Here is a 27,783-nt window from a genome sequence, read left to right as displayed (position 1 = left end):
TTAATTTAAAGTTACTTGATAATTTTACAAAAATAAATAATAAAATAAAATGGTAATTTCACTTCTTTCTAATATTGTTTCATTAATAAAAAGCCTCATTTATATTTGATTTTCAATAAAATTATATTATTTATACTAAGAGTGAAAGTTTTCTTATGATTGTTGGTCTTAATTTTTTTCATTGTAATAATAATAATAGATATTTTCAATGAAATTATAAATAATAATAATAATAATATGACTTTTTATTGGATTGCATTAGCCCGTGTGGAGTCCAACACTCAGTTCGAGTGCCCAAATGAATTAAAACGAGAAGTGAGGTCAGAAAACTTGGAATAAAACTTTATTTCTATGCTCTAACCAGCTCATCTCATCCAAAATGGAATGCAGTGAAGAACCCAACATTGAAATTATTATTATAACAATTAATAACTCACAATGGCCACCTCTCCTACCACTTTGAATGGCCATGTTCCTAGGAAAATGGCCAAAACCATAAGTATGTGTAACTATAAATCTATGTCTATATAAACTAGATGGCTAATAAATATCCATTCAGCCTCCCTGCTGCCCCCAAAGTCTACTGTAAAAGCCCGCTATGCCGATATGTGCCGCACAGGATTGCTGAATAGACAATTAGCCTGAGACAATATGAATTCAATTCAAGCCTTCGAGGCCTGTGGTGTCACTAAAACACAGATTTCGCTAAATGAAGATACAAAATAGCAGATTAATACCGGCCTGTGTCTCCGCTCCTTGTATGTACCAATCCATCCTCACAGTAACTGTTAATTGGAGGTAAGTGATAGAAAACCGAACTGTGACCAAGTAACACAAACACATGTTTCACTGAAATATTTCCGGGAAGGACCACATTAAGAATTTTGCATAAATGTCAGACTCTAGAAACTCGATATGAGCAGTCCGTCCAATGATACTGTTAAAGTTTTTGCCATAGGCTGTGGTATCAAAGTTGACATTACAACGCATGAACACACGCTGCTCAGAGGAAGGGGCACGAATCTGGTCCAAGCAATTATTCAGCATCTCCAGAAATACTTTGCCCCTTTTTGAGTAGTCCCATGAAGCTGCCGGGCACAGTTCAATTCTGGCCGAATGATATGGAACATAACCATCCTGAGTGACACAAGATCATAATTAGAACAATAGGTAGTGGAACAACATGACATCAACAGATTAGAAAGGCCATCATATTTCTAAGCATCCCACAGATCAACCAATGTTGTGACGGAAATCATTCACAAACATTCTTCTTATTAGATGAGAAGCTGAGCAAATTGTTCAACAGTGCCAATCCTTGTGGATTATTAATTGTTTAACAAGAACCTAATCTTGTCATACACTAAGGAACAGCAGACAGCCAATTCTTATATTCCTGTTCCAGTAAATATAACCATGAAACAAACACAACTAAGACAACTGTTGCAGCAACCATGTTCAAGTAATTACAACTGTGTAGGCTATATTGTAACAGGAGGTGTACAGATACATTCCTAGTGTTGATACAAATTAACCTGGGAATAGCCAACATGTAGGACTTCTAGTCTATCAATGCCACACCCCACGTTTGGGTACTATGATTGTGTTTGGAGATAAGGTTTTTGGGGACACATATCCCAATTTTAGAGTGTAGGATTTAGCATATAATGGGTAGTTAGGGTTGAAAAAACAGGAAGAGAAGAAAATTTTATTTTTGGGTCGGTTTAGGACTAATTAGAGAGGTTCTTATGCCTTGATTGGCCAGAATTGAGAGGTCTCGACTCCTCGAATCATTAGTTTATCCTATTGTAATCCCTTTTATAAAAGGAAAAAAAAACCCATCTTCATTGTTTATCTGTTGTTTTTTATTGAAATTAGTTGGAATCCTATCAAATGGTATCAAAGAGGTGAGATCTAGAGTTTCTGATGCAATTCCGACACAATTCCGACAGAGGAGGTGATTGAAAATGGTGAGAAAGGTAAATCAACATCTAGATAATTGGCTGAAAGACAAAATGGCATGGGAGGAGGTCGTGGAAGGAAAATCGCCAAGGGAGAAGGTGAATCGTCACCAGAGAAAGCTTGTTAGAATATGGAAGGCCATGGGATGAGCATATTGGCACAAGATGGGCCAAATCAAAGGTGAAACAACACATCTAAGATTGGTGGAAGGTGAATTGGCAAAACGGAAGACCTATGGTTGCTAGAAAGGGTGGTGAGTGGTGAAGAGTTGTTGGAAAATGGCTAAGAAGTCAAAGAGTCACAGTGAAGGCTGTCAAGAAGATGAATAATCATTGAGAAAAGATGAGTCAGTGAGGTAACGTGATGGGGGAGCTGAATCAACACTGGGAACGTTCTTGGAACTTGGAAAGGCAGGAAAATGGTTGAAAAACAAGAAAGAAAAAAAGGAAGACACAGAGGAAGACCAAAGAACGAAAAAAAAAAAAAAAGGTGTTGGACAACTAGCGTAAGGGGGGAGAGAAAAAGAAAACAAAAAATAAAGATACTATATTCCCAAAAAAAGAGGAAAAAATAAAACAAATCCAAGAAAAAATAAAAAATACATAAAAAAAATTTTCAATTTTCCCACCTTGAGGACAAGATGATTGTCATAAGGATGGTTAATGTTAAGAACTAGGGTCTTGGAGACAGATTTAGTATATAAAAGGTAGTTACGGCTGCGAAAAAGGGAAAAGAAAGAATAATTAGTTTTAGGCAACTAGTTGTAGGCAGCCTTAAGACTGATTAGGGAGGATTTTGGCGCCTAAAATGGCCAAAATTGGGGAGCCACTAGGCCCCGAGTTGTTGATTTATCCTACTGTAATCCCTTTTTATCAATAAAATAGTTTTATTTATTTGTTGTGTTTGTTTACTCTTTTTGGGTATGTATCAGTCAAGTTCCTAACATATTGTTACCACACAAACACTAGAAAGAATAAGGTCAAAAGCATATAAAGTAAGTGTAATCACAATGAATCCCAAAAATAATTCATAGCAATTTTAAAGAGTAAACTTGTTCATATAAAGCAAATGGCAAGAATGCAACCATGGCAAATATTTGAAACCATCTGTAACAATTTTGATAAGTAAACAGCATGCAAACAAAGTTAATACCTGGGGTGAAGATAGCAGAATTATATGCCTGAAATTTTCCAATGTCTTCTGCTGAAAGAATGAAATTAACTATTTTAGACCCTGAGTAAAGAAATAAAAAACATACACTTCACCTGATCTTCTAATCTACATAGGTTTAAGTATCTTTATTTCACAATGCAGCCAAATATGTTCATCGTGCATATTTTCTGGTATCTGTCTGCCGTAGTTCCTCCAATCATGATAAGGTTAGTTTTTTAAATGACCCCTTTGGCAGTTATTCAACAATTTTTTACACCCAATTTGTCACATGTTCCCTTTTCCTTATGACAATTATGTGGTATCAATCAAAATCAAGACAAGATATCTCTCGACCATCTTATACTCCCTTTTTGCTGAACCTCCAATTAAGAATTTCACTCATTACATCACAATCCAAACTACTTCAAGGGAAATTTTTGGGTGCAAGATTTCAGATGGCAGGAAATCTCTGTTTATAGTTTAAAACCAATTTTTCAAGTCAATTTCTAGAAATTGCAGGATATTATTTCAAATGAGTTTGTCCATTCCATAATTGAGAGAACAAGGAAATAAGTTAGCGAGTTTTTGGTTGCTGATTGGGATATTTATTCAAAAGCATTCCTCATTGTAAGTGCACCTAACATTAATCATATTTATTTATTTTTTGTTTACAAAAAGGGGTCAAATCCACAATCACACTTGGGGTCAATAGTTGAATATGGTAATGAAGGTGGTTATTCCCTGCAATTTCCACAATAAATTACTCAATTAAATATGGTTTGATTTCTTCTCAAGAAAATGTGGGGGGAAAAAAGCCAGTACACCCTTCTTATGCAAGCTCAAAGCATTTGAAGTACCTTAGAAAGTTTGTAGAAAAATGTTTTCTGCAAATCAGGATTATCTGTAAGAGTGAGCTGATGAATGCACTGTGTATTCTTAAACTTCTTCAAAAGCCACAGCCCCGAGTTGAATAAGGAGTTCGAACTGTAAAGATACCCCAAATGTGGACCAGATAAAGAAACGTATGTATACAGGTGCCTTAGGTAGGGTTCCATAATCCCCTCTGCAGAAATTAAAGTACATATCTGGCACCAAATTAAAAACTCAGAAGAAGAAAGATAAAAAGCATATAAAGCTATAACCGTTTACCTGCTAATGCTGTTCTAAGAATGATATTTCCAATTGAATGCCCAACAAAGCTGAGCTTGATATCTCTTAGGGCAGCAGATCTAGACAGTTTATCCATTTTTTTTTTAAGAAAAGCAATCACTTCTTGAGCCAGTCTTTGTCCCATCTCCCTTATATCTCCAGATGTTCTTTCTTGATTCACCTCTGACATAAGAAATTCTATCTTTGGATCTATCAAAAGCCATTGATTCCGAATAAGCCGCAAATCAAGATGATGTCCCTATTATGTTCAAAACTGATGTGCAATGTTAATCAATTGATACATGCTTCAAGCTATATGTTGTATATCTGATTGAAGGTGGTTAATACTATCAAGCACAAATAAATCCTGAGGATTCTTCAATTATGTAAGAACATAAATAGAAGACCAGCATCTCCAATGTATGCATCAACAAAATGGTATTCTAGGTACAGATCCTTGAGCAATGACCAGTGCATATTTTGGCTGCTTCAAGTGCGACTTCTGATTCATTTTTTTTATCTCCTTTCTCTTTCAATATAGCCTTTAATTTTTGCTATTAAACAAGTGGATACTTTTTATAACAGTCACGAGATTCAAAATTATGGCGACAGTTATAAAGAATAGAGGTTAAAAACAAAAGAAACAAAGCAATGGAGAAAACAAATTTAAGAAGAAGCTACGTGAGAGTAAGGGCTTGCCTGAAACCCATGCACGAAGACAACAACCTTCAAGTCACGACTTTGTTGTGGTGGGCTAGCACCAGGTAGCTGTTTTCCAGATATGGAGCTAGGGCCATGCCCACCTATTAGGTCCACATTTTTTAAGTATGAATTTTCGCTAAAAGTATTCATGATATGCTCCACAATTACTATAGGAATATGTGAAGGATCTCGAAATATATGCATATCTTGAATGAACCGGTTGTTGATCTGCATGGAAATCAAACTCTCCTGTAAATCCAAATACATGCAAACTAATAGACACAAAGCACCACCTGCAAGAGCAGTTACAGACCTTCATTTGTGCTATACTTCGACGGTGAAGTTCTGCATGCATTGCTGCAAGCTGGGCAGGCTGGGTAGAACAAAAGAAAAATACAGATTAAGCCATGGATACTTTGATGCGTGTCACTAACAAGCCAAGACACATTGGCAATGAGAAATGAAGAGTATCAGAATTTACATCATTCAACTTCAACAAACTTGAAACTCTTTCATGCACACCATTGTGGGGGGGCTCCTCAAGCCCACTATTTAGATAATGATAAGGCATCTCAAGCTTAGAGTACAACATCCATATAGACCATTCAGCTCTCCGATCCTTGGCCCATGCATTGCGTAAATATGTCAGTATCTTTCTACTGTTAGCCCTGTAATGAAGTATAATATCAGCAAATATACAAGCTCAAAATAATCTAGCAACTACATCAAATGTCCTGACTCATCTTTTATTAACTCATAATTAGTGAAGGATAGGAAGATCAATCACATTAGCTTTGAAGGGGGTCAAAGAAGGTTTAAAATTTGAATAGAACTTAGCATCTTCATCAAGAGATAAAATCTCCTTAACTGACATGTCTAATGCACCTTTATTAGAAGGACAAAATTTTTCCTATCTATAAAAATCCACTTCAGCAGTTATAAATATATAGACCACCTCAATCAGCAATAGTGTATTGCTGTCAGAGTATCCTCAAGGATGTAATTGCTGCACAAACCATACAAACATAGAATCAGACACACTGAGGAACCATTGCAACATGAGTGATTTTAACAAATATATCAGGAAAGACAAGGTGTTTCAGCATTAATTTGGGTGTCCCAGTGGTGAGATGTGTTCCAGTGTGTTTGCTATATTAACAAAATTCAACCAAGGGAATGAAGTTTTATGTCAGAGAGTCTTCATTCCCAGCTGCAAAAGGCTGTTAGATGCATATCAACTTAATCAATTTGGAAATCTCTTCTCCTTTTAGCTAATATGATCACAGAGAAAAATATTAATTGTGGTTAGATGTAACATCTGCAGTAAGGATCAACTACTTTTTTTTCCCTGAATGTTGTTCAGTTAATATAAATAAAATATAACACAACTATATAACTGTTGCCTATAAAATCTAGCTTGATTAAAAGAAGTAACCTACATTTTCACTATTTTGAAAAATTAAACTTTGAAAGTACTCTTAGCATTTCAAAAGATTACTTGTGCCTCTTGAATCATAGTGCTATAAAAACTCTAGTAACATATGTTATCATCTGCTGACAACTCTAATTGAACATATATACAATCCATTAACATGTGATTCATGAAGCATGCATCAGCAAGTTATACAACTATTGGAAACTAATAAGTCACATCAGAAGGGTATTTAGTTAATTATAACGATCAAACATCAATAGGCAACTATTATCATCAATAAACAAGTTGATTGATTAGAAGAATATAGAACCCTAGGATACTGTACAGAAATTGGGATCACAGATGTCTGAATATGATCATAAGATAGTGCAGAATAAAGGCAAACCTGTGAAAGTTCAGAAACATATTCCACAAAAAGAACACTTTATTGCCCAAAAAATCAAAAATTTTCATTAGGTTTTCCTCTGATAAGCTGCAGAGCAATAGATCCCTTCGAAAATCCAGAGAACCCTCTGCATTCTGTTCAAGAATTACAGTAATGTTAATGAAAAAAATCAACCAGAAATTATAGAATTTCAAAAATAGAATCAAGATATAATGCACGAGTTGAGCAATGACCTCGAAACAATTTTGTGGCTTGCCTTGTTCCAAAACTTCACCACTGGTAGTACCCAGGTTCACTTGCAAGATAGGATGAGACAACTTTATAGCATCCATTCCAGATATAAACTCAGACATATCTATAGCTTGATTAATTGCTACACTAAGTTTTTGTAGATCTTCAAGTAATGTATTGTGGGAATCTAATAGTGCTTTAACAAGCAAAACAGGTTTTGTATCTGCAGAAGCCACTTGACCCAAAGCCTAGTCAAGCCCAAAAGCAAGCAATCAATAAATGAGATGATCATTTGCCAAGAAACTTGTAGAAACATAGCTAAAAGCTACAAGCATCACAATACATGTGAATCACTGAGTTCAAATTTAAGAATTTAGCAGCAAATAGAGAATCAGAACTTTGAAAATATTCAAAAATTCATATTTGTCAATAGAAGATAGTGTTTGAAACAGATCAATAGCAAGAGTTCCATACAAAATTTTGATTACTGATTGAACTCTGCAAAAAAAAATTATAACAAGTGATAAAACAAAAACTACACTGCTGCCTTGAATAGAAGCTGCACCACAGTCGATTTTTTCTTTCTCGAAAAAGCATGAATACCAGTAAACATAGAGTAGAAACAACAGCCTGGGCTAACTGCAATTATATATGCACATAACCCAGGAGACCCAAGAGACCATGCATAAACTGGCTTCTACATAAAGATAAATACAACAGTATAGTGTCATCAAGAAACAAATGTACAGAAAGCCTGATAAGAGTGAATGACATAACCCACATGTAGCTGTTTAATGGGAGCAAGAGAAGACAAAATTAACTCAACAAAAATTCAATTGAGAAAAACAAAACATACTTGATCAGATGCATTAATGATCCCACCAGCAACATCTTCAGCCTTGCAAGTATCACTGAGATAATTTCGTTGACCAATATGGCAAAAGAATTAGTTGGTGAACAAGCTATAAATAAATTTATTGAAAAGGGAAAGAGATTAAAACTTTTTTTTGGGGGGGTGGTGGGTGGGGCGGGGTTGTGGTAGAAGTGCCACAAGAAGGAGACACAGAGGGTGAAATCATGACAAGGAACTAGATTCTGTAACAAACCTGGATACATTCAATGCAGGGGTATGAGAACCAGCTTTACCAGCTTTCTGTAGACTCAAATGAATGCTCACATCAACAAGCACTGCATGAAATGCATCAAAGTGGACAGGGCAATATGAGTGCAATCCCATAAGAGCCTTAGGAGGTATCCGAAATTCATGGATTGCAGCAGAACATGCATCCAGAGAAGCCTGCAAATCACACCTGCACATAGCATTACACTCACTGTTTGCTATATAATTTCAATTATAAAACATCAAATATCAAAGGGTGTGAAAGAACACTAGCCCCAACTAAATGGGAAAATCAACAACATAAAGATTATGTCAACTCACCCAATTTCCAAGATTGAAGCATACATTAGCTCAAACTTCAAAATAACAGCCGATGCACATGGATCCTATCAACAAAATGTCATATCAATACCAACATATGACATCAATACAATGCTTTCCTCCCCCACTTCTAGAAGAAATAAAAAAATTTTCATATCTCAAAAGAGAAGAGCAAGAGGGAGATTTACCTCATGTTTACTCGGAGATAGAATGAATGAAATCAGGATGGAAAGAAGAATATCCTGCCTTGCATATTTAATCTGGAAAGGTTGTGTTGAAAAACTGTTGTCTCTATCATTGATCCTCCATACTCCATATATCTCATCACAACCTAGATTAGGAGCTGCAGCTCATTAAATGTCACCACTTTAAGATTTTAGCTCTTAATTGAACTTAAAAACTATCAAGCGCCGGAGGCACAATGAAAGATCAAAAACTCAATCATTTGTTCAATGACTAAATAGCATAGAGAAGTTGAGCATCTGTGATTCCCACTTTATTAATTTTCTTTTCTGGTGCTCTTCACAACATCTTATGTGTAATAGCAACATGCCCTGTTTTGGCATTGTACAAGTAAATTCATTTTGTCCCCCAATGGTAACTTCCCACCTAGGTAAGAATCATCAAATTTTAGAGCTAAAAAAAATACTAAGTATCAGCTTGCAAGAACAACAAGAATCCATGAGAAACATTCCAACTTCACATAAAAAACAAGCTTATGTTTGAGTCTATTGTAGGAACTGTGATAATTCCAAATACAAGCCTAGGTGACTCATAATACTGTGATTGTAATCTTAGATACACCAAAAATAAAATATCATGATTTCCACTATTATTAAATACCCTATTATAAAAGAAGATTGAGGTACAATAAAAATTTATGTCATGTAAGATACACTTTGACGTTATGTAATATTGAGAATCTTAACTTAAAAAGACTAAAAATAAAATGTCAGATTTTACTTCCTACATTAAAACTATTATATAAGTAAGTAGAGGTGAGTAAAATAAAGGTCAGATTTACCTTCATATTGTACAACTCTTGCCGGTGTGCCCAAAGAAGAATTGTCATCATTCTCCCATTTCATGCTAATCTTTATTTGATACCATCTAATTAAATCACAATGATAAATTGCAGCTTTGTTAAACAGAAGATAAAAACAATCACAATTATACAGAACAAATTGTAACTTGCATACCCTTGCTGGAACAGGTCAAGGTTGTGAAACCTATGAACATAAATGGCAACCTCTTGAACGGTTTTAAACATGTCCTCAGGCTCAATCTTCATGGAAGCCAGCTTCTTAAGCAACAACTTCTTTTGAACCCTAATATTCTAAAACCTCCAAAACTTGCATCCTCCTTTTCAATCTAATAAAACGAATATTAGCCCCCTTGTATGAACTCCACAAATCCTTTATAGAACACTCTAAAACTGGATTCTCAATCATATAAGTCATATCGAGCTACAGAAAAAGTTATCCCCCATACTCATCACCTTTAGGACCACACCCCATAAGAATTCTCACTATCAATTAGTGTTGGTGTAAATGTGCAAATCTTGAGATAATAAATTAACCTCAGCTGCAGATAAGAAAATATGATATCAGTGATCAGTTCCACGCAACATTAACTTTGAATATATTTTGAAGAAACCTAACAACTTTATATAGCTGCAACCTATCAATAAAAACAAGTATAAAATCAACCCCAACTTTAATATAATCATACTAACTTATTCAGACGACAGTCAACATTAAAATAAAAATTAAGTAACAAATAAAAAAATCACATAAATTATGAAAAACAGTGGAGCTACGTTTTACTCCCTGAAATCAAAAGAATCACAAAACGTGCAATTAAGAGCATGAAAATCAGATAGAAACATAAGTATAATTACATAGGAAATTGGTTCAAAAAAAAAAATCAATAATAGGGATCATTTAATGCTATTAATAGAGAATCTAAAAGGTAAAGGACAAACCGCGTTTCAGATTTGCAAATTTGAAACAGAAACAGTGTTAGGGTTACTTTTGTTGCAATGAATAATGCTGTCGTGATTCACGCGACTTTGATGTCAAAATTGAACGCAGCCATCAATTTCACGGTGACGTCAATATTTTTTTGTTTACGTTGAAGTTGACTTGTGGATAACGATGTTTTGTGCCGAAGGCATTGCAGCGGCCTCACTCCCCCGCCCGTTCAGTCCCATCGAAAGAAGGTTCCTGGGCTTAGGCCCAATATTTAGTCTCTTAAATGTAGGCTTCCCTAGAGAATCTTGATGCTTATTTATAATGAGTTTCATGGGCCAAATGTTTTTGTTCTTCACTCTTTAAAAATGTCTGGTTATTTTATTTATTTATTTATTTTTGGCTGAATTATGCAGCAATATCAGAAGGCCAAAAGCCTTATTCCATTCCTATGTTTCACCGTCATCAAAATCTCGTTCGTTAAGTTTAAAAAATTTAAATATTAATTATTAAAATTAATAAAATTTATTAATATTAAAGATATAATTATTATTTAATTAATAATATTAAAAAGTAAAACTTAACCTTATTTTTTCACTTTAATTTTTAAAATCGATAATTTTTTTTTAGTTTAATTTTAAAATTTTATTTTTTTCCCCATTAGGGTTTAATTTCTATCCTCCCTTCTCTGACAATCTTTCTATAGCTAACAACCTATCTTCTTTCTCTACCATGCTCCCTCGCGCCTCCCAACCAAAAACAAATCAAAGATGGTGATAAAAAATGAATCATCAAACCAAAGCATGGGTTGTGCGCTTCATTGACCCATGCTTCAATTCATCTTTGATCACCATCGCTTCTCTTCGTTCAAAACATTTGATGAATGGATGAAGCATATGACCTATGCTTGATTTGATAATTTGTTTTCAGCCGAGAGTTGGGAGGAAATGCCAACAGAGAAAGAAGATGGACTGTTAGCCAAAGAAAGGGGGGAAAGAAATGAAACCTTAGAGGGGAAAAATATAAGTTTTTAAAACAAAAATATAAAAATTATCAGTTTTTAAAACTAAGTTAAAAAAATGAGATAAAATTTTATTTTTTAATATTACTGGTTAAATGATGATTATATTTTGAAAACTAATAAATTTTGTTAACTTTAACAGTTGACAAGTGGGTATATAAATTTTTAAAATTTAACGTATAAAAATTTGATAATCCACTAAACCACGATGGAAAAAAGTCTTTTGGCCATATAAGAAATACGTGTTCACATGTTGCAACATTACTAATTACAGTGATCAAGAAGAATAGGTATCTCTAAAGCTTAGCTTAAGAGGAAATTGGGCCTAAATATGGTGTGTTTGGGCGGCCGCACATTAGAGGAGATAAGTTTATTAAACTCTTAAATGATAGTGGCTTTAGCCGGAAAATACGGTACATTTATTGTCCTATTGTTTACTCACTTTTGTCATTCCGAAGCTTGAATACGTAACTCCAGCCATTCTGAAGAGTCAGAGACCAGAGACTGTCATTTTCCACCAGTCTGCATTATGCAGAATAACGGATGAGTTTGGTAAACTTCACCACCATCCCAATTGCAGAAAAAGATGCTGGTTTAAGCTCTCATTGACTACTTGATGGAGTGGAGACATTTCTTACTTTAGTTATTTCTTATCATCTTCCTCGTAATTAAGTTTGTCATAATAAAGATTCAACAATTACTTCTACAAACTAAATTATGAGTCCAGGCATATACACCGGTCCCGTTCCAATCTACGTCTTTCACTCTTTTTATTGATAAATTTCTCAATCTACGCTCCATTTTATTTACTTCTGTAAAACCCTTTATCAAGAATCTGTCAATTTTTCCATATAACCATAATAAGTAATGCATTTACTAACACGTAAATTTTAAGATGCTCTTTTGCTCGACTGGAATAATTGAAAGGAGGAAAGAATTTAGCTCACACGGGTAATATTCTCAGTCTGAAATTCATATTTCAGGATTTTAACATTAATCAATAATCATACAAAGAGGGGAAGCAAATAGAATCACGGATGCTTAATTTGAAGAATTTGAATTACTCAAAGGAAAGAACTTGCCTGTAAAACTTCTGCAGGTTGATCTTACCAGATTGATAAAAAAGAAAAAATCAAATTAACTTCTCTCTTCAGCGCACCAGAAGAAAAAGAAAAGTTTAATCTCTCACTTTGAATTGAAGTCATGCCAGCATCATTCACTTACATCACAACCTCATGAAATGTTGAAATTTCGTGCTGTTTCAGAAGTCTGAAGGGAAAATGTAACCGACTTTTATCCAAAATTATGACGAAGACTAAGAAAGTCGGCAGTCAAACGTTAGATTTCACTTTCTCTCCCCAATGAACAGATGGCTACTGTAGAAGCTAAATCAATGGATGGATGAAAGAAAGACAGACAGATTGTGTGGGGACCAAAGTGAGATTAGAAAGAAGACTAAACAAACTCACCATTGAAGGTGCTGCTGACCACTGTTTCTATATAATCATGTCCAATCAAAGCCCGAGTTCTTAGCAATGGCCAGAGGTTCTATTTTTAATTATTATATGTACTTGGGAAACAGCTCCTGACTGCCATACGACACCGTCTTTAACTTTGTTAGTTGTTGCTACTCATTTACCAGGACCATAAATCGGGACCCTTTGCCTTCTTCAATATATAGCCGGACTTACTTTCATTTCATTGTCCACTTCCTACTTCGTAAACAGTTTCAGTTCAAACAACTCAAAGACAGATGGCTAGAGATATGCAAAAGAACACTGTATTTATCGAACAACAAGACCCTGAAGCATATCATCAGAACTTTGTTGAAGATGATGGCCGAGAAAAAAGAACTGGTATTACTGCTTAAACGTGCCCATATATGTTCATTTTTTTTTTTTCGCTTGATTTATACTATTTATATTCTTATGTTTTGAACCTTGAAGGGACATGGATAACTGCTAGTGCCCATATTATAACGGCCGTGATTGGTTCTGGGGTTCTGTCATTGGCATGGGCCATAGCTCAGCTTGGTTGGGTGGCTGGACCAGCCGTTCTCTTAGCCTTCTCATTCATCACATATTTCACGTCCACTTTGCTCGCCGATTGCTACAGGTCTCCGGACCCTGTTACCGGAAAAAGAAACTACACCTACATGGATGTTGTGAGAGCCAATTTAGGTCCGTTGCTTCGTCTTCCTTAAACTTCCCAACTTCTCTGCTTAACTAACCAGCTATTTAATTAATCAAGACTTCTCTTCTAGGAGGTGGGAAAGTTCGGCTGTGTGGGTTGGCTCAGTATGGAAATATCATTGGAGTTACTGTTGGTTATACCATCACTGCGTCTATCAGTATGGTGTAAGTAGTCAACAAGACTGAGTGAAACTTTCTTCAAGTTTCGAGGAGGCATTGAATGACACATAGTAAATTGTTCAAGTTAATTAATTAAGAAATTGTTTTTTTCGTTATCAGAGCTATCAAAAGGTCAAATTGTTTCCATAAAAATGGGCATCATCATGCGAAGTGCTCTACATCGAACAATACCTCCATGATTACCTTCGCCTGCATTCAGATTGTTCTTTCCCAAATACCGAATTTCCACAAGCTGTCATGGCTCTCAATTATCGCCGCCGTTATGTCGTTCGCTTATTCCACCATAGGTCTTGGCCTTTCCATAGCCAAAGCTGCAGGTAAAAATAAGGAAATTTGAATTGTTTTAATTTAATTAACTCTAACAAGAGGATCCATGCATATATATATATATATATATATATATATATATATATATATATATGAATGTGAAGGTGGTTCGCGAGGAAGAACAACTCTTACGGGAACCACAATTGGGGTAGACGTGACGGCAGCAGAGAAGGTTTGGAGAACATTCCAGGCAATTGGAGATATTGCCTTTGCTTATGCCTACTCTACAGTGCTCGTTGAAATTCAGGCAAGCTCCTAATTTATGTCAAATCATTTCAACATTTACATTTGTTTACATGAACATGTGCAAATCTGATGTCTGTCAGGTTCCACCAAACATCATGTAGGGCAAATCTTGATTGAAGATTATAAAAGTTTAATAAAACACAGAGAGCCAGAGGTGATGCTTGATAACGTGAATCCTGCTTTGTCGGAATGTCTAAAGCTTAGTAACGTATAAATAGAAATACATTAAAATATTGAAAAGCGTTATAGGAGAGATTATGATCAATGTAGAAAATAAGCGTCTGTCTGTCTTTTGGTGGCGGGCCAAACTATATGGCCCCTGATGTGTGTTGTGTGTAAATGAAACCTCATGAAAAGCGGTAAAGAACTTTAGATAAGGTTGACCTTGAAGGATACGCGGAGTTTTCAGAAAGAGGCAATGGTGCCATAAGGTTTACCATAAAGTACTGTGGTGATGGCTGGGATAATTATAACCCACAAAGATTCCTGTGGTCCACCGTCAATAGATTTTGGTCCGGTCCAGTCCAGTGATTCTGGTGGCCTTCTCAGAAAGAAGGCCAAACGACTATTTCCCACCCAAGGTATGCTGTAATGACGAGTTTCCACCCTTTAACTATGGAAACACCAAACACCCACCCATGGCCGGTTAGATTTAACCAAATCCTAACGGTGGTAAATTTAATTGCATTTCCCCCCCTAAAAGTTTAAAAACTAACATTTTTTCCCTAAGCTAAGTTTGAAAAATTGCATTTCCCCCCCCTAGGGTTTATTTCCAAACCCTTCCAATTTCCAAACCCTTTTCCGTCGCTTTCTCCGGCGCCATCACCGGCCGTCTTCCCCTCCCGACGGTTTCTCTTCCACCGACGGCGCCTCTCAACTCGACCTCAACGTATCCGACGCAGAGATAAGCCGTCTGGGAAGAGAAATCGTCTTCCCAGACGACGAAGACGAGATCGATCGATCTCGTCTTCCTCGTCTGGGAAGACGATTGTCTTCCCAGATGAAGACGACTCGTCTTCCCAGAGGACGACGAGTCGTCTCGTCGTCTCGTCTTCGTCTGGGAAGACGTCGTCTTCCCCGACGAAGTTCTTCGTCTTCCACAGCTTCTCCGACTCCGATTGGAAGTCCAAATGGGAGGAAAGAGTTCTCTGGAAGGTGAGGATGCTTCGGGAGGGAGAGACCGTCGGCAGTGGAGCCGGAGACCGTCGGCAATGCTTCGGGAGGGTGAAACTGCGATTTTTGAAAACTTAGGCTGGGGGGGGGAATTTTAGTTTTTAAAGTTTAGGGGGGCAAAATATATTCTATTTTAGTTTATTTTTAATATTCTAGAGAAAATGACAATTTTACCCTTGTCACCGTTAGGGTTTGGTTAAATCTAACCGGCCATGGGTGGGTGTTTGGTGTTTCCATAGTTAAAGGGTGAAAACTCGTCATTACAGCATACCTTGGGTGGGAAATAGTCGTTTGGCCCAGAAAGAATTGTAAACCCATGCTCTTATGTGAGTACCTGTTATCATACAACTGTTACTCGAGGACTCTTTTGTCCCATCTGACGGTGGTTGTAGATTAGATTGAATCGGACCAGACCAATATTGGCATAACCCACCTAACTCATATGTTGGGTTATGTCAAAACATATCACTTACGGGTTTTTATGTTAGATCAAGGTTTAAGACACAATCAATGTTTTCGAATTGTGTCGTATGAATTTTTAACAAATCGGTCTATGGATTTTATGTGGATTGATTTAAAAAATATTTTTTTCATTTTTTAATTATAATAATTAATTTTTATTATTATTTTAGTTCGTTGTAGTAATGAGTTTAATCAGATAGGCCAAAGGAGTATCTAAAAAAAATTAATTAAAAATTAAAAAAATAGTTCCACAGTACTTGGCCGCCCCAGAGACTATATCTCAGGGCCCAGAGCACAATTTGGGGTTTCTATATTAGACCTAAGTGGGTCGGACCAAAAATATTGTGCTTGTGGAAAGCACGAGGGCTGACCTGACCCAGTTGTCATCTCTAGAGCCATGTCTGGAAGACTTTATCTCACTTCGTTGAAGACAAACTGAATGGACTTCTCCCTTTGCAAGTATATATATTTTTTAAACATTTTCAAAGTACTGATAAAGGTATGAATAACTGGACCTTTATTTTTTGGCCTCAATATAATGGGATCGTTAAAACCCATATGGCTTGCAGGACACGTTGAAGTCCACTCCACCAGAGAACAAATCCATGAAAAGGGCGAGTGCCGTCGCCGTCTCAACGACGACCCTGTTCTATGTACTGTGTGGTTGCATTGGTTATTTAGCATTTGGAAATATCGCACCTGGGAATTTCCTCACTGATTTTGGATTCTACGAGCCTTTTTGGTTGATTGATATAGCGAATGTGTGCATAGCTGTGCATCTAATTGGCGGTTACCAGGTAAATTCCTGAAAACCTTCAGTGTATATAATTTGTGGCTCTAACACGATCTTCATCACCGCAGGTCTTCTGCCAACCCCTATTTGGCTTTGTAGAGAAATGGAGCTGCAAACGCTACCCAGAAAGCAAGTTCATAAACACTGAGCATGGTGTTAACATTCCATTTTTGGGGGTATATTATGTGAACATGTTCAGGTTGGTGTGGAGGACAGTATACGTTATTGTGACAGCGATAATAGCCATGATATTCCCATTCTTCAATGACTTCGTCGGCCTTATTGGAGCGGCTTCATTTTGGCCATTGACGGTTTATTTCCCCATAGAGATGTACATTGCCAGGTCCAAAATGCAGAAATTTTCCTGCGCTTGGGCATGGCTGAAAATACTAAATTGGGCTTGCTTGATTGTATCACTTGTTGCCCTTGCTGGATCCGTTCAAGGCCTCATCCAGAGCCTCAAGACATACAAGCCCTTCCAAGCTCAGCAATAGTCTTTCAAGTAACCTTCCTAGGAGCCATATGTAATAGTTTAAAATAAAGAACAATTTCGTGGGTTTGTAACCGATTTTCTTAAACTACCAAAGTAGAACGTTGTCAGTGGCAGCTCCATAACAAATGGACAAATGCCTTTTTGACGTATCATCAACTTCCTAATGAAGTTCAGTAGTTGAAAATTACATTAAATCAACTATCCCAAAGTTTGCCACATGAATCCTAGAGGTAACTACGAACACAATATCTAGGATACATTTCTTTGTACAATCCCTAAGCATAAGTATGCGGCCAAAGGATGCATTTACAGAGCACATTTAAATTAATTCAATTCATGTAAACATTTGTGACAACCAATATTTTATGAGAGAAACAACTTTTATCAATAAACCTTTATCGATAAAGCGGATCTCACCTAAGTGCACAAATGTTACAAGACAGCATGAGTTATAATATTTCCCTTGATGTTAATTAGAAGTTCAACCACTAAAATGTTTATGTTAGTGGGAAAGATTTTTTCTTTTCAAAATGTCTTCGACTTGAGATATAATTTCATCAAAATATTCATGTGACATGGAAGAGGAATGCTTTCTATGATGCAACAATTTAATAAAGCGAAAATCTGTCCCTATCCACGTAAGTAAATGTACTCATACTCAGAAGACTGTAGCCACAAATTTCTGCCGATCTCCGTTCTTCATGATCTTCATTTGAGGGCTTAAATTTTAGCAACAGGTACTGAGCACCACTAAAATTAAATCCATCAAGATATTATATGATAATAAAAAATACACAATAACATATATGAAATGTACAGAAAATTATTAACTGTATAAAATATCTTCAAGCATGATGGTTGAATAACAGAATAGTACCTTATAGCTCAAGTAGATTCTGTCTCACTCATTACAAATGCCTGAATAAGACTCTGTGCGGCATGAGTTTGTTCAGGTGTCCCAGATATAATGATCACAGTTTCAGTTGCTCCAGGCTTGGGCTCAGTAATAGTGATTTTCGCATCAGAGATCTAAAACAGCACTAATCGAGGGTAAGTATTGTCTTACAATGCAATGACCTCAATTAAAATTGTGGATGGAAACCGCTCAGAATATTAATAGAAACTAAGGGAATAAGTTTAAAAGCGTAGGAACAAAAAATTTTATCAGGGTGAAGAGGCATACTCTATACCAAAAAACCAAACTTTGTTGATAGCTTCCAAGAACTCCCCAAGGATGCAAAAATAATGCCGCTAAAGATCTCTACTGACTAGTTGAGGATAGGCCTTTTGACCAGGGTTTTGCTCTATCATATTTTCTTTTTCTTTTTTTCATGTTATTTATTTTTTTTGTTTAATTATTTACTTGACCAAAAAAAAGATAAGAAGACTGAGTTTTCCCTGAAAATTTATGCAGATGGCAAGGAACATACCTGACGAATTTGTTTCAAACATGCACCATCTTCTCCTTCAATTATAGGAACAAGAGAACGAGGGACAACAACTTCAACAGTAGTGTTTGTTATAATAGCAGGTTGGCTTCCTCTACAAGTACAAAAATGAAGAATAATGATAAAATTTCATGGTCACGTCACCTAAATATATGATAGAATCAGATACAAAAGCTTAAACGAAAATACCCTCCAAAACCCAAAATCCTTCTGTGAGGAGGTCCAGCAAAATCTGGCAAACCGATTGAGCCACCACCTTCAATAAATCCCTGCAAACAAGCACATGAAACACCCCAGTAACTTCATAGCTTCAGTTAAAGGCTGCATATTTACTTCTCTAGTATCTACACTATGCTTATGAAACCTTACTTACTTCTATGTCAAAGATTAATGCACCTCAAAGTTTAAGCAAAAACTAAAACAAGAAGTACCATAATAGTTCAGTACCTGAGCACCCCATGGTTTCCTTTCAGGTATATGAGGGGCCAAGCCTGGTCTACGAGCTTCATGCATAAAAAGAGAACGATCATCATGGGGATGAAAACCAGCATGTCGAGGTGGGCCGCCAACATCAAACTTGGGAAATGATGGGCCTAAATTAGAATACATTCCTGGAGGTGAGTGTTCCCTCCTTCCTACATATGAAGGAAATGGAGGTACATGATCCAGAAAGGTAGGATTTAGAGGATGGTTCATTGAAGGAAATGCATCACGGAAAAAATGATTACGCAATCTAGTTGTTATCTGCAAAAGAGCCTCTTGAACTGCTTCAAATTCTCCATTAATCTATCAGCACAGAGTCCACCATAAAACAGAGTAAGCACATTAAAAATCTAGAAAAGTCAGACTATTAATATAGTAAGCTACTCCTTTAAAGTAAAAATATCATGTAAACTGACATGTCCACAATCAGTAAGAAGGTAACATCTACATATATATTTCAAGAAAATGATACTCCCTATACATAAAGAAGGGAAAATTTTCAATCTCGACCATATCAAAGAGAAAACACACCTGAACAACTTCTTCACTTTCAGAAGCACACTTAGGAATCTGATCCTTCCCTAATATGCGAATATAAGCCCCAGTTAACTTTCTCATCTCTGATATGATAGCACCACCTTTACCAAGAAGACAGCCAATTTGATTAGAGGATACAAGAAGCCTTGCCATAACCTGCTCCCTGCTATCAGGAATTGCCCTAATTATCCTGGTCTGCACACGAAGAACTGCATCTTGTGGAGGTGAAATCCTATCATCTGGGTGCTGCAATTATTTATCAATTCTCAGAGTGGTCGAAAATTGACCTAATGCAAAAACATTAATGACAGCACAAAGAGTCAAAACATACAGCTGGACCAGCTACAACAATGATGCGGTCATCTGTATTAGAAACAGCTTCCAGAACTTTAATCTCACATCCAGTCTCTTGCTGAAGAGACTTTATTATTGATCCTCCCTTTCCAATGACACCTCCTACTCTCTCATCATGGCATAAAATGCGGAATGTTAGAAGTTCCTGCAAAGGCTTCAGTCGGCTAGGCATGCTGCTCTCATGAAATTTAGGAATCAACGGGGTATTAGATGAATGAACGTCAGTACCATCCCGTCGCCCAAGAGCATGAGTTGCTCCTTGAGAACCGAAAGAATGGTTAGGGGGATGTGATTGCCCAGTCAGATTGGCAGGGAAAGAATCATGATCCCGAGGTGGATTCTTTAAAAGTTGTTGAGAAACAGACTGAAGAGCTTTCCTAACAGCATCAATCTCTCCTGAGACCTAAAACATAAGAACAAAATTGTCAAATGTACATTTATTAATGATATGAACTTAATAGTTCTACAAGAAAGATTCATGACTATAAATACAGTAGCAAACTAGTCACATGAACAATATGATTATTCAAGAACTAGGAACTGAAGTAACGATAAGACAAGGGGCTAAAAATCAGAACACTGTGGTTAAACATGCTTTGAAAATTAAGCCAAGCATTAGTTCAATCAAATAATGATGATGCAGCACACACAGTATTATGAGTCACCTGAACTACTTCATCAGAAGCTGATGCACAAGTAGGAAGCTTGTCTCTTGGAAGAACCCGAATCTGTGCCCCACTGTCAGCAGACATTAGTTTGATTACACTGCCTCCTTTCCCCAAAAGGCAGCCAACTTGATTAGAAAGCACAAGTAATCTCAAAATGAATATTGAAGAATTTTTATTTTCCTCATCACCTCCATCTGTCTCAGGTTCTGCTGCAATTTTTTCAAAAACAAGTAACAAAGCCTTCTGCAAATCTGAAGTTTGGCTTTCAGACTTAGAATCAGCCAAAGGAACTGATTCCTTGTCTGCATCATTTTCACTATCTTTCAGGTTAGTGTCTTCCTTTTCTGTTGCATTGGTCTCCTCAACACCACCCTCCTTGCTGTGCTCAGTACTGGCTTCTGACTCTTTATAAGAGCCAGCAATGACAACCACTCTCTCGTCACAACCAGGAACAATCTCCTCAACTCTGATCATTACACCAGCTTCCTGACTAATTTGTGATATCGTTTCACCATCTTTTCCAATAATGCCATCAATTTTTGAAACTGGACAGAGAACGCGGATTGTAGCATCACTATCGGAGGATTTCGAAGACTGATCCTGCGAATAATTGCCAGCCAATTTTTGCCATTTCCCTTTCCCATTTGACTCTGTATGGCTGCGATCAGATGATCGTTTAGCAGGAGTTAAAGGAACAGACATGTTTACAAACTTATGCAGCCTTCTTTCACTCTAATATGCACAATCCTGGAAAACAGGAAACGAAAAAAGAAATTCAATATAGAAATAGGTCATTAGTAATAATCTAAAGTAGTAGAAAATTTGAATGGTCATAATCTACAAGAAAACCAGAAGTAAATCAACCATTTCATCAAATAAACAATGTTATTTTTTTTCTCTCAATAAGCTTATTAGTTTTTCTCACATACACCATTTTGATATCATAACATGATCTTCTCTCTTCTCTACCATCTTTAAAGTAACCTAACGTCATCGCAGAATAAACATAATTGCAACCGCTTTATAAGTGTTAAGTATAAGAAAAGAATTAAAATATCAAATCACATGAAATGAACTTCACTTCAGAGGAAAAAAAAAAATCCCCATCAAAACAAGAATGATCAACAACTTCCCAATGGAACACTAGAGTTCAACATTTCAAGTCAAAAATAAAGCATATATTCAGTAGGAAAATTTAATCGTTTTCTATGAGTGCATTGTAATTTTAATTTTCACTGTTAGAGAATCACATCAGAAAAAGATAAAGAAAAATAAAATAAAAGCAAAAAATCATCGTTCATTTAAAAAGAAAGAACACCATAACTTGACTTCAGGCCAGCCGCTAGTACATATAATCAAAATCGACAAAATAAAAAAGAATAGTCAGACATTTAAGAAGTAGGTAATATGACATTTCAATGGAACGAAATATGAAGTTGAATAAGACTGAGAATATGCATAGAAAGATACTCACAGACTATTAAAAAATATCAAAGAAGCAAGTCAATCCGATTCCTCGTACTTTTCAGTGGAATTTCTGGTGGTCTTCTGTGATTATCAGCTAAAAATATCGAGATGGTTTCGTGCGAAATGAGGAAGAAATAGGCCTCCACCCAAATATGTATTAATTTAAACTAGGTTTTTATAGACCGGTTCGGTTGGCCTAGAACCGGGTTCCGTTTTGTTCATCGGTTTTAGTAAAGGTACAATACGATAATTTATTTCAAATGTTTGAAAATTCTTTTTATTGTTATTATTTGAAGTTGCAAGGATTCAATTAGAGATGTTTATTCGGCCTGCAAGATTTTAGTTTGCTCCTCCGTAAACGGAGATGGATTTCCAATAAAAAAGAGAACAAAAAAAATTGATTAAAATTTTTTAAGTAAAAGATATAATAAAAATTAGGATAAATACATCTTATTTCTTTTTTAATAAAATCTTTTAACCTTCATATATTATATATTTTTTTAATTTTTATATTATTTTTTAGTAAGAACGAGAAGGAAAAAGTGCAAGAAATTTTCTTTAAGAAAATGGGAAAAGAGAGAGAAATTTTTCTATGAAAAAGGATAAAAAAATTTCACCATCCTCACATCAAGAACATGGCAAGAAAAAGAAAAGTTTCCCATATAGAGATAGGAATAGGATTAAGTTATTCAACCGATACCTAACCGGTTGCAATCTTTATTCAAAATTAATGTCCCAAGTCATCCTCCACACATTTGGAAAAACTTTCATAGACAAAATTCAGTTCCAAAGTCGTATCCTGTATTTATAATTGATACCTAAGTCTAAGGTGGCCATAACTTGTCTTCCAAGCAACGTGGAATTTGGGATTTTAGGTCTGCGGGAGGGCCGTTAAAACGTGGAGGACACAAAAATTAACCAATATGAATTGAGTTTGAAGGAGAATCTCAATAAACCAAGGTCAGCTTGTTACAACAAATCAAAGAATCAATTTAAAATCTAATAATATCAACCGAAGAATCAAATTAAGCTGTTGGTGTCAACTGAACCCGATGCCTTTCTTATGACTCTTTATTCTCCAATACAAAAATAAAATAATAATTGCGGAGAAGAAAGCTCAAGAGAATAAGGTTCCAAACATGTATTCAAATTCAACTTTTTTTTTTATTTTGTCGATTTCTTTGGGCCGAAGAAATACAAAGCAGACCCTCCAATTTATGACTAAGCTAAGTTCCGATACACGCAAGAACTTCGTTGACTTAATAATAAAATCTTCTTCATGCAACACCGAATTACCAAAAAAGCCCTTCATCACATCCAATGATGGTCTTATCTTTATCGACCAGAAGGGTCATTCTAGTAATCGCATGTTTTTTCCCCAAAATGAGTATAAATGAATTGACACAGGGCTCTGTTTCTTCGGTTCTGCCAGTTCTTGTCAATTGCGCAATCCTCGGGGAGCCATCGTCATTCAAGTGTAGAAAAGCCATGGCTGTTCCAACTAAGAACTTGGTGGAATCCACCGTTGTTAGGGTTCCAACGCCAAAGCCCTCACTGTCACCATCACAGTCAGAGTCGTCGTCATCATCTTCACCATCCTACCCCGCAACAAAATGCTCCGTCCGGACTCCGGATCTGTGTTCTGCGCATTTTATGGCTCAAAACGATAACAAATTTTGGCGCAGCGCTACGCCACGTCGGCTTATGAATTATCAAAATGGCTCGTGGATTGATTTCTCAAACGAAGTGATTGATTCTGTCAAGTACAGTTTCGTAGAGCGCAAGCCAATGGTTATTGTTACAATTGAAGGGTCAAAGTACGTGTTTGATTTTCTGAGAATGGTACAGATTGATTTTGAGACCGGGAAACAATGCTCGATTGCGTGGATCGATGTGAACGGTAAATGTTTTTTCCCAACATTTTTTCTCGGGGAAGAAGATGAAGATTGTGTTGAGAAATCAGAAAGTAATACAACTAAAGTCGAGATCGAGATCAATATTAAGGATGGTATGGACAAGAGACCGCGAGAGATGGTTGATGAAGACAACGAAGTCTCAGAAGACGGGTTAAAACGGCAGCGTTTAAACACACAGGGGGCAGATTGTTCTGGATGGCTAAATACAAGATTGGTGAAAGAAACAGACAAAGCGTATACACTCGTAAGAAACTATTTTCTCGCCGGAATGAAAAAATTCGATGCCGCCGTGGCTGTCACTTCCATTCGCCAGTGCACACGTGTAGGTCATATGGAGAGAGCGCGTTTGCAGGTGTTTCAAAAGCAGATTGAGATGACAAAAGCAGCTCGTGGCGCGTCGAATACAGTGTATGCGTGGCACGGCACGTCATCAAGAGGCGTCGAGAGCATTCTAGCCCATGGTTTCGGTGTGCCAAGCCAGATTTCGACTTATGGGATCGGCGTTTATCTGTCACCCGTCGGATTGCCCGGTCTGAGGTATTCTATATTTTATAGTCTCTTATTTGCTTATTGCTATTAGTTTTTAGTGTTCAGTGTTTAATGTTGAAATTTGTTTATGTTAGTGCCCGGTTAGCTGAGGCGGACCAGAATGGTGAGAAGCACTTGATACTATGTCGTGTTATATTGGGAAATGTGGAGAAAGTTGAGGCGGGGGCTCAACAGTGTTATCCATCTAGCTTAGTTTTCGATACTGGTTCTGATGATCCGAGGAATCCAAAGTGGTATGTAGTGTGGCCAAGTAACATGAACAGACATGTTATTCCCGAGTGTGTTGTGAGCTATAGGTCGACTGATCACTTGCAAGGTAATTTCAAATTCTGTTTTATATGACTTCATCTGTCATTTGGTGTTTTTTTTTTTTTGGGAATAAAATGAAGCTGTTTTTTTTTTTTTAATATTAGACCAATTTAAAGGACCTAATCGTACAAAGTATCCCTTGGAGAAGTTGTTCTCAAAGATGAAGAGTTCACTTTCTCCCTCCAAACTGCAGGAAGTGATGAATTTGTACCATACTTTCAGGGTAAGTGATCGAGTGGCATGCTCTGTTTGACTCTTTGAGGAACATTTTTACTGTTTCTATTAATTTTCTTGTAAGGTTTAGAATTGCATAAGAGAATTTGACATTGAGAAGTTTCCTTTGTTGTCTTTGTGCCGGAGTACAGGCAGGGAAGCTGGCAAAAGATAGCTTCTTTAAACAGTTCCGATCAATTGCTGGGGATCAGATACTGCTATCTGCAATTCAAGAGATCCATGCCTCAGACTGAGTTTTCTCAGCATATTCTTTCATTTGGAACTTGGAAGCATTTGGTTTTGAAGTTTTAGTCACAGTCTATTCATTGATACATTCACATGTATTGGTAGTTACAACTAGGAATAGAAAGATTTAAAAAAAAAGGTTGGATATTGAAGAAATATACATTCACATGTATTGGTAATTACAACTAGGAATAGAAAGATTTAAGAAAAAAGGTTGGATATTGAACAAATAGAAACTATCTTGTAGTTTTTTTCTTACCCCACCATATATGGAAAAGCTATGCATACTTTTTTATTGGGAAACTTCCATTCTTTTATGTTAATTGAAGTTACATCTTTTGTATATTCTTATGTTGTAATAGACATGGTATATTGATTAATGTTAGTTGACTCGTCAACATCAACTTTTTTGATCGATTGTATACTGTGAAATATAAATATTTGATGACATCCAACAGCTTTGGTGATGCCTAGCTCAATTGTGCTTTGAATGTATTTTTGGCTGTTTTCTTTTGATAGTATCATATGCAGAGGTGCAGTCAAGAAGTTTAGTTAGCGGGGCAAATTAAAATTCTAAGCTTAAATTTTTTATAGCATGGTCTAATATCACTTTTCGCTTCTACATTTTTTTATTTGTTTCTCTTTAGTGGGGTCACATGACTTACATCTGATTTTTCATTTAATAATTTTTAGTATTATAAATTATCTAGTGTGGTCACAAATATATATTTAATGGATGCAATTGTATGTTAAAATAAAAAATTAATAGAAAAAAATAAAAACTTAATAGAAAATTTAGATATTTTCAATTTTCAATTGGGTCAATTGACCCCATTGGTTACACTACTGCTGCAGCCCTGATTATATGAATTTTGCTTGGTTAGAAGTTGTGTTGTTGTGACATAGAAACAAGTGGACAGGATTGATATATCAACTTAGTGATTTGTTGCTTGTTAATCATATTTTAAGTGGTCTTTTGGGCATTGCATTTCCTTTTTAAGAACGGGGATTGAAAAGTTTCATTTCACATAATGGAAGATCGAAATATTTTTAGTTGAGAAGCACTAACACGGTTGATGCCTTTTATTATGGTTCATTATTTATTTCCAAAGTTGACAACTGGCTGAAGATACTCACAAAGTTGGATATTACTAGTTTGGGATATGTAGCCTTGGATGTGTGTGCAGCTATATGATACTGGTTTCCCACATTCTTACTCCACGGAACTTCTTAGTGTTTTTCATTTGGATTTGGATGACTGTTAGTTAAATGTTTGTTTGATACTATTGGTTCAGTGATTATAGAGCGCCAGCCAATTGCAGGTCAGTAATAATATAATGTTGATACACTCTGCTAAATAATGCTTCTTTTGCTAAAGCACGGCGATGATAAGTGCCTTTTTTTAAGTTTGCTTATTGGTGTAGCATTGAAGTTGTTGAGAATTGACTTAGATATTGTATGTCATATAATATAATGTAATGGATCTGCTAATCTACTGAATACTGATTGATTCTATTTGTGTCAACAGTGTCTGCTTTATTGTTTATATCATTTTTTCATTTCTTGCTCTTGGTTTTTTAGGCCAACAGTTCTTGATTTGGACTAGTATTACTGTCCTAGGAATTTACTACTACTACAGCTTTGAGATGATCATATCTACTAATTTTTGTGGTGAAATTACTTTTCTATTTCGACATTATCCCCCCTGCCTGATGATTCAAATACAGAGACTTATTTAATTATTCCTCAGTTAAAGTACTAAAACTTGCCTATCTTGTATATTCTTCATGTCATCACAGGAGAGAGTTGTGGAGAGAACTGGGAAAGGATGAGATGAATAGGTGCATTTTCGGACTGTACATTAGGCCAGAGGAACAACAAGACAAAAAGAAATTCTCTCTCTTTGGACTAGAGAAGGAAGGAACCTGTGTAGGAATCAACACACTGTCTCATCATCAGTTATCTAATGGACGTTTTTAAATTGTATTTCTTTTTAAAAAAATACCCTTTTTTACCTATGGTGGAAGAGGAAATTAAACAGATAGTTGATGGTGACTCCACAGTGGGAAGAGATGCCTTCTCTCTTGCTTGGTATAGGGCTTTCCAGCGTGCTAGGTTGGGTGCCTGGGTTATCTCTCCCTTGCCTGAACTGTTGTGTATTATTCCACAGTAACATTACCTTGAGGGGGCATTTGGTTTGGATAATATTTGATTATTAAAATAGAAAGATTACCTTGAAGATAGATTACTTATAAGATTACTGGGTATAAATGATTACT

General features: G+C 36.1%; 4 protein-coding genes across 14 annotated transcripts; 2 read left to right on the top strand and 2 right to left on the bottom strand.

Annotated features, from left to right (window-relative positions):
- Window positions 1-390: 390 nt before the first annotated feature.
- LOC123229322 (protein FAM135B-like) lies at window positions 391-10,637 on the bottom strand. Of its 9 annotated transcripts, XR_006504852.1 has the most exons (17): window positions 10,442-10,619; window positions 9,657-10,041; window positions 9,482-9,567; window positions 8,646-8,800; window positions 8,458-8,522; window positions 8,123-8,326; window positions 7,873-7,927; window positions 7,019-7,264; window positions 6,786-6,919; window positions 5,447-5,633; window positions 5,279-5,338; window positions 4,963-5,193; window positions 4,264-4,522; window positions 3,972-4,177; window positions 3,115-3,165; window positions 738-1,137; window positions 391-641 (listed from the first exon to the last, which is right to left on the bottom strand). XR_006504852.1 is itself a non-coding variant. In XM_044655068.1 (16 exons), exons 2-16 carry the CDS (start codon window positions 9,746-9,748, stop codon window positions 847-849), a joined length of 2,319 nt encoding a protein of 772 aa, XP_044511003.1. In that variant the 5' UTR covers window positions 9,749-10,041; window positions 10,442-10,626; the 3' UTR covers window positions 391-846. The 9 variants fall into 9 exon arrangements, 5 of the variants coding, with proteins under 5 accessions (XP_044511003.1, XP_044511002.1, XP_044511004.1 ...); XM_044655068.1 differs by having other exon boundaries at window positions 391-1,137; window positions 3,115-3,162; window positions 10,442-10,626; XM_044655067.1 differs by having other exon boundaries at window positions 391-1,137.
- Window positions 10,638-12,844: 2,207 nt separating this feature from the next.
- On the top strand, window positions 12,845-17,508 carry LOC123229321 (amino acid permease 6-like). The gene is made up of 7 exons (XM_044655066.1): window positions 12,845-13,304; window positions 13,395-13,628; window positions 13,712-13,805; window positions 13,920-14,137; window positions 14,252-14,394; window positions 16,598-16,825; window positions 16,890-17,508. Exons 1-7 carry the CDS (start codon window positions 13,202-13,204, stop codon window positions 17,313-17,315), a joined length of 1,446 nt encoding a protein of 481 aa, XP_044511001.1. The 5' UTR covers window positions 12,845-13,201; the 3' UTR covers window positions 17,316-17,508.
- Window positions 17,509-17,816: 308 nt separating this feature from the next.
- LOC123229320 (RNA-binding KH domain-containing protein RCF3-like) lies at window positions 17,817-22,435 on the bottom strand. Of its 3 annotated transcripts, XM_044655065.1 has the most exons (10): window positions 22,279-22,435; window positions 20,802-21,551; window positions 20,114-20,539; window positions 19,777-20,028; window positions 19,491-19,548; window positions 19,210-19,397; window positions 18,952-19,031; window positions 18,745-18,856; window positions 18,192-18,343; window positions 17,817-18,064 (listed from the first exon to the last, which is right to left on the bottom strand). In XM_044655065.1, the coding sequence occupies exons 2-9, from the start codon at window positions 21,504-21,506 to the stop codon at window positions 18,200-18,202; spliced, it is 1,965 nt and encodes a 654-aa protein (XP_044511000.1). In that variant the 5' UTR covers window positions 21,507-21,551; window positions 22,279-22,435; the 3' UTR covers window positions 17,817-18,064; window positions 18,192-18,199. The 3 variants fall into 3 exon arrangements, with proteins under 3 accessions (XP_044511000.1, XP_044510998.1, XP_044510999.1); XM_044655063.1 differs by having other exon boundaries at window positions 19,210-19,548; XM_044655064.1 differs by having other exon boundaries at window positions 17,817-18,054; window positions 19,210-19,548.
- A 1,204-nt stretch (window positions 22,436-23,639) lies between these two features.
- Window positions 23,640-25,921, top strand: LOC123229565 (probable inactive poly [ADP-ribose] polymerase SRO3). Its single transcript, XM_044655474.1, has 4 exons — window positions 23,640-24,724; window positions 24,811-25,052; window positions 25,150-25,268; window positions 25,411-25,921. The coding sequence occupies exons 1-4, from the start codon at window positions 23,655-23,657 to the stop codon at window positions 25,510-25,512; spliced, it is 1,533 nt and encodes a 510-aa protein (XP_044511409.1). The 5' UTR covers window positions 23,640-23,654; the 3' UTR covers window positions 25,513-25,921.
- The last annotated feature ends 1,862 nt before the right edge of the window (window positions 25,922-27,783 follow it).

Source organism: Mangifera indica, chromosome 11, assembly GCF_011075055.1.
Source record: "Mangifera indica cultivar Alphonso chromosome 11, CATAS_Mindica_2.1, whole genome shotgun sequence".
NCBI classification, from domain to species: domain Eukaryota; kingdom Viridiplantae; phylum Streptophyta; class Magnoliopsida; order Sapindales; family Anacardiaceae; genus Mangifera; species Mangifera indica.
The sequence above is the reverse complement of the archived record's forward strand: the minus strand, read 5'-3'. Positions and strand labels throughout refer to the sequence as shown.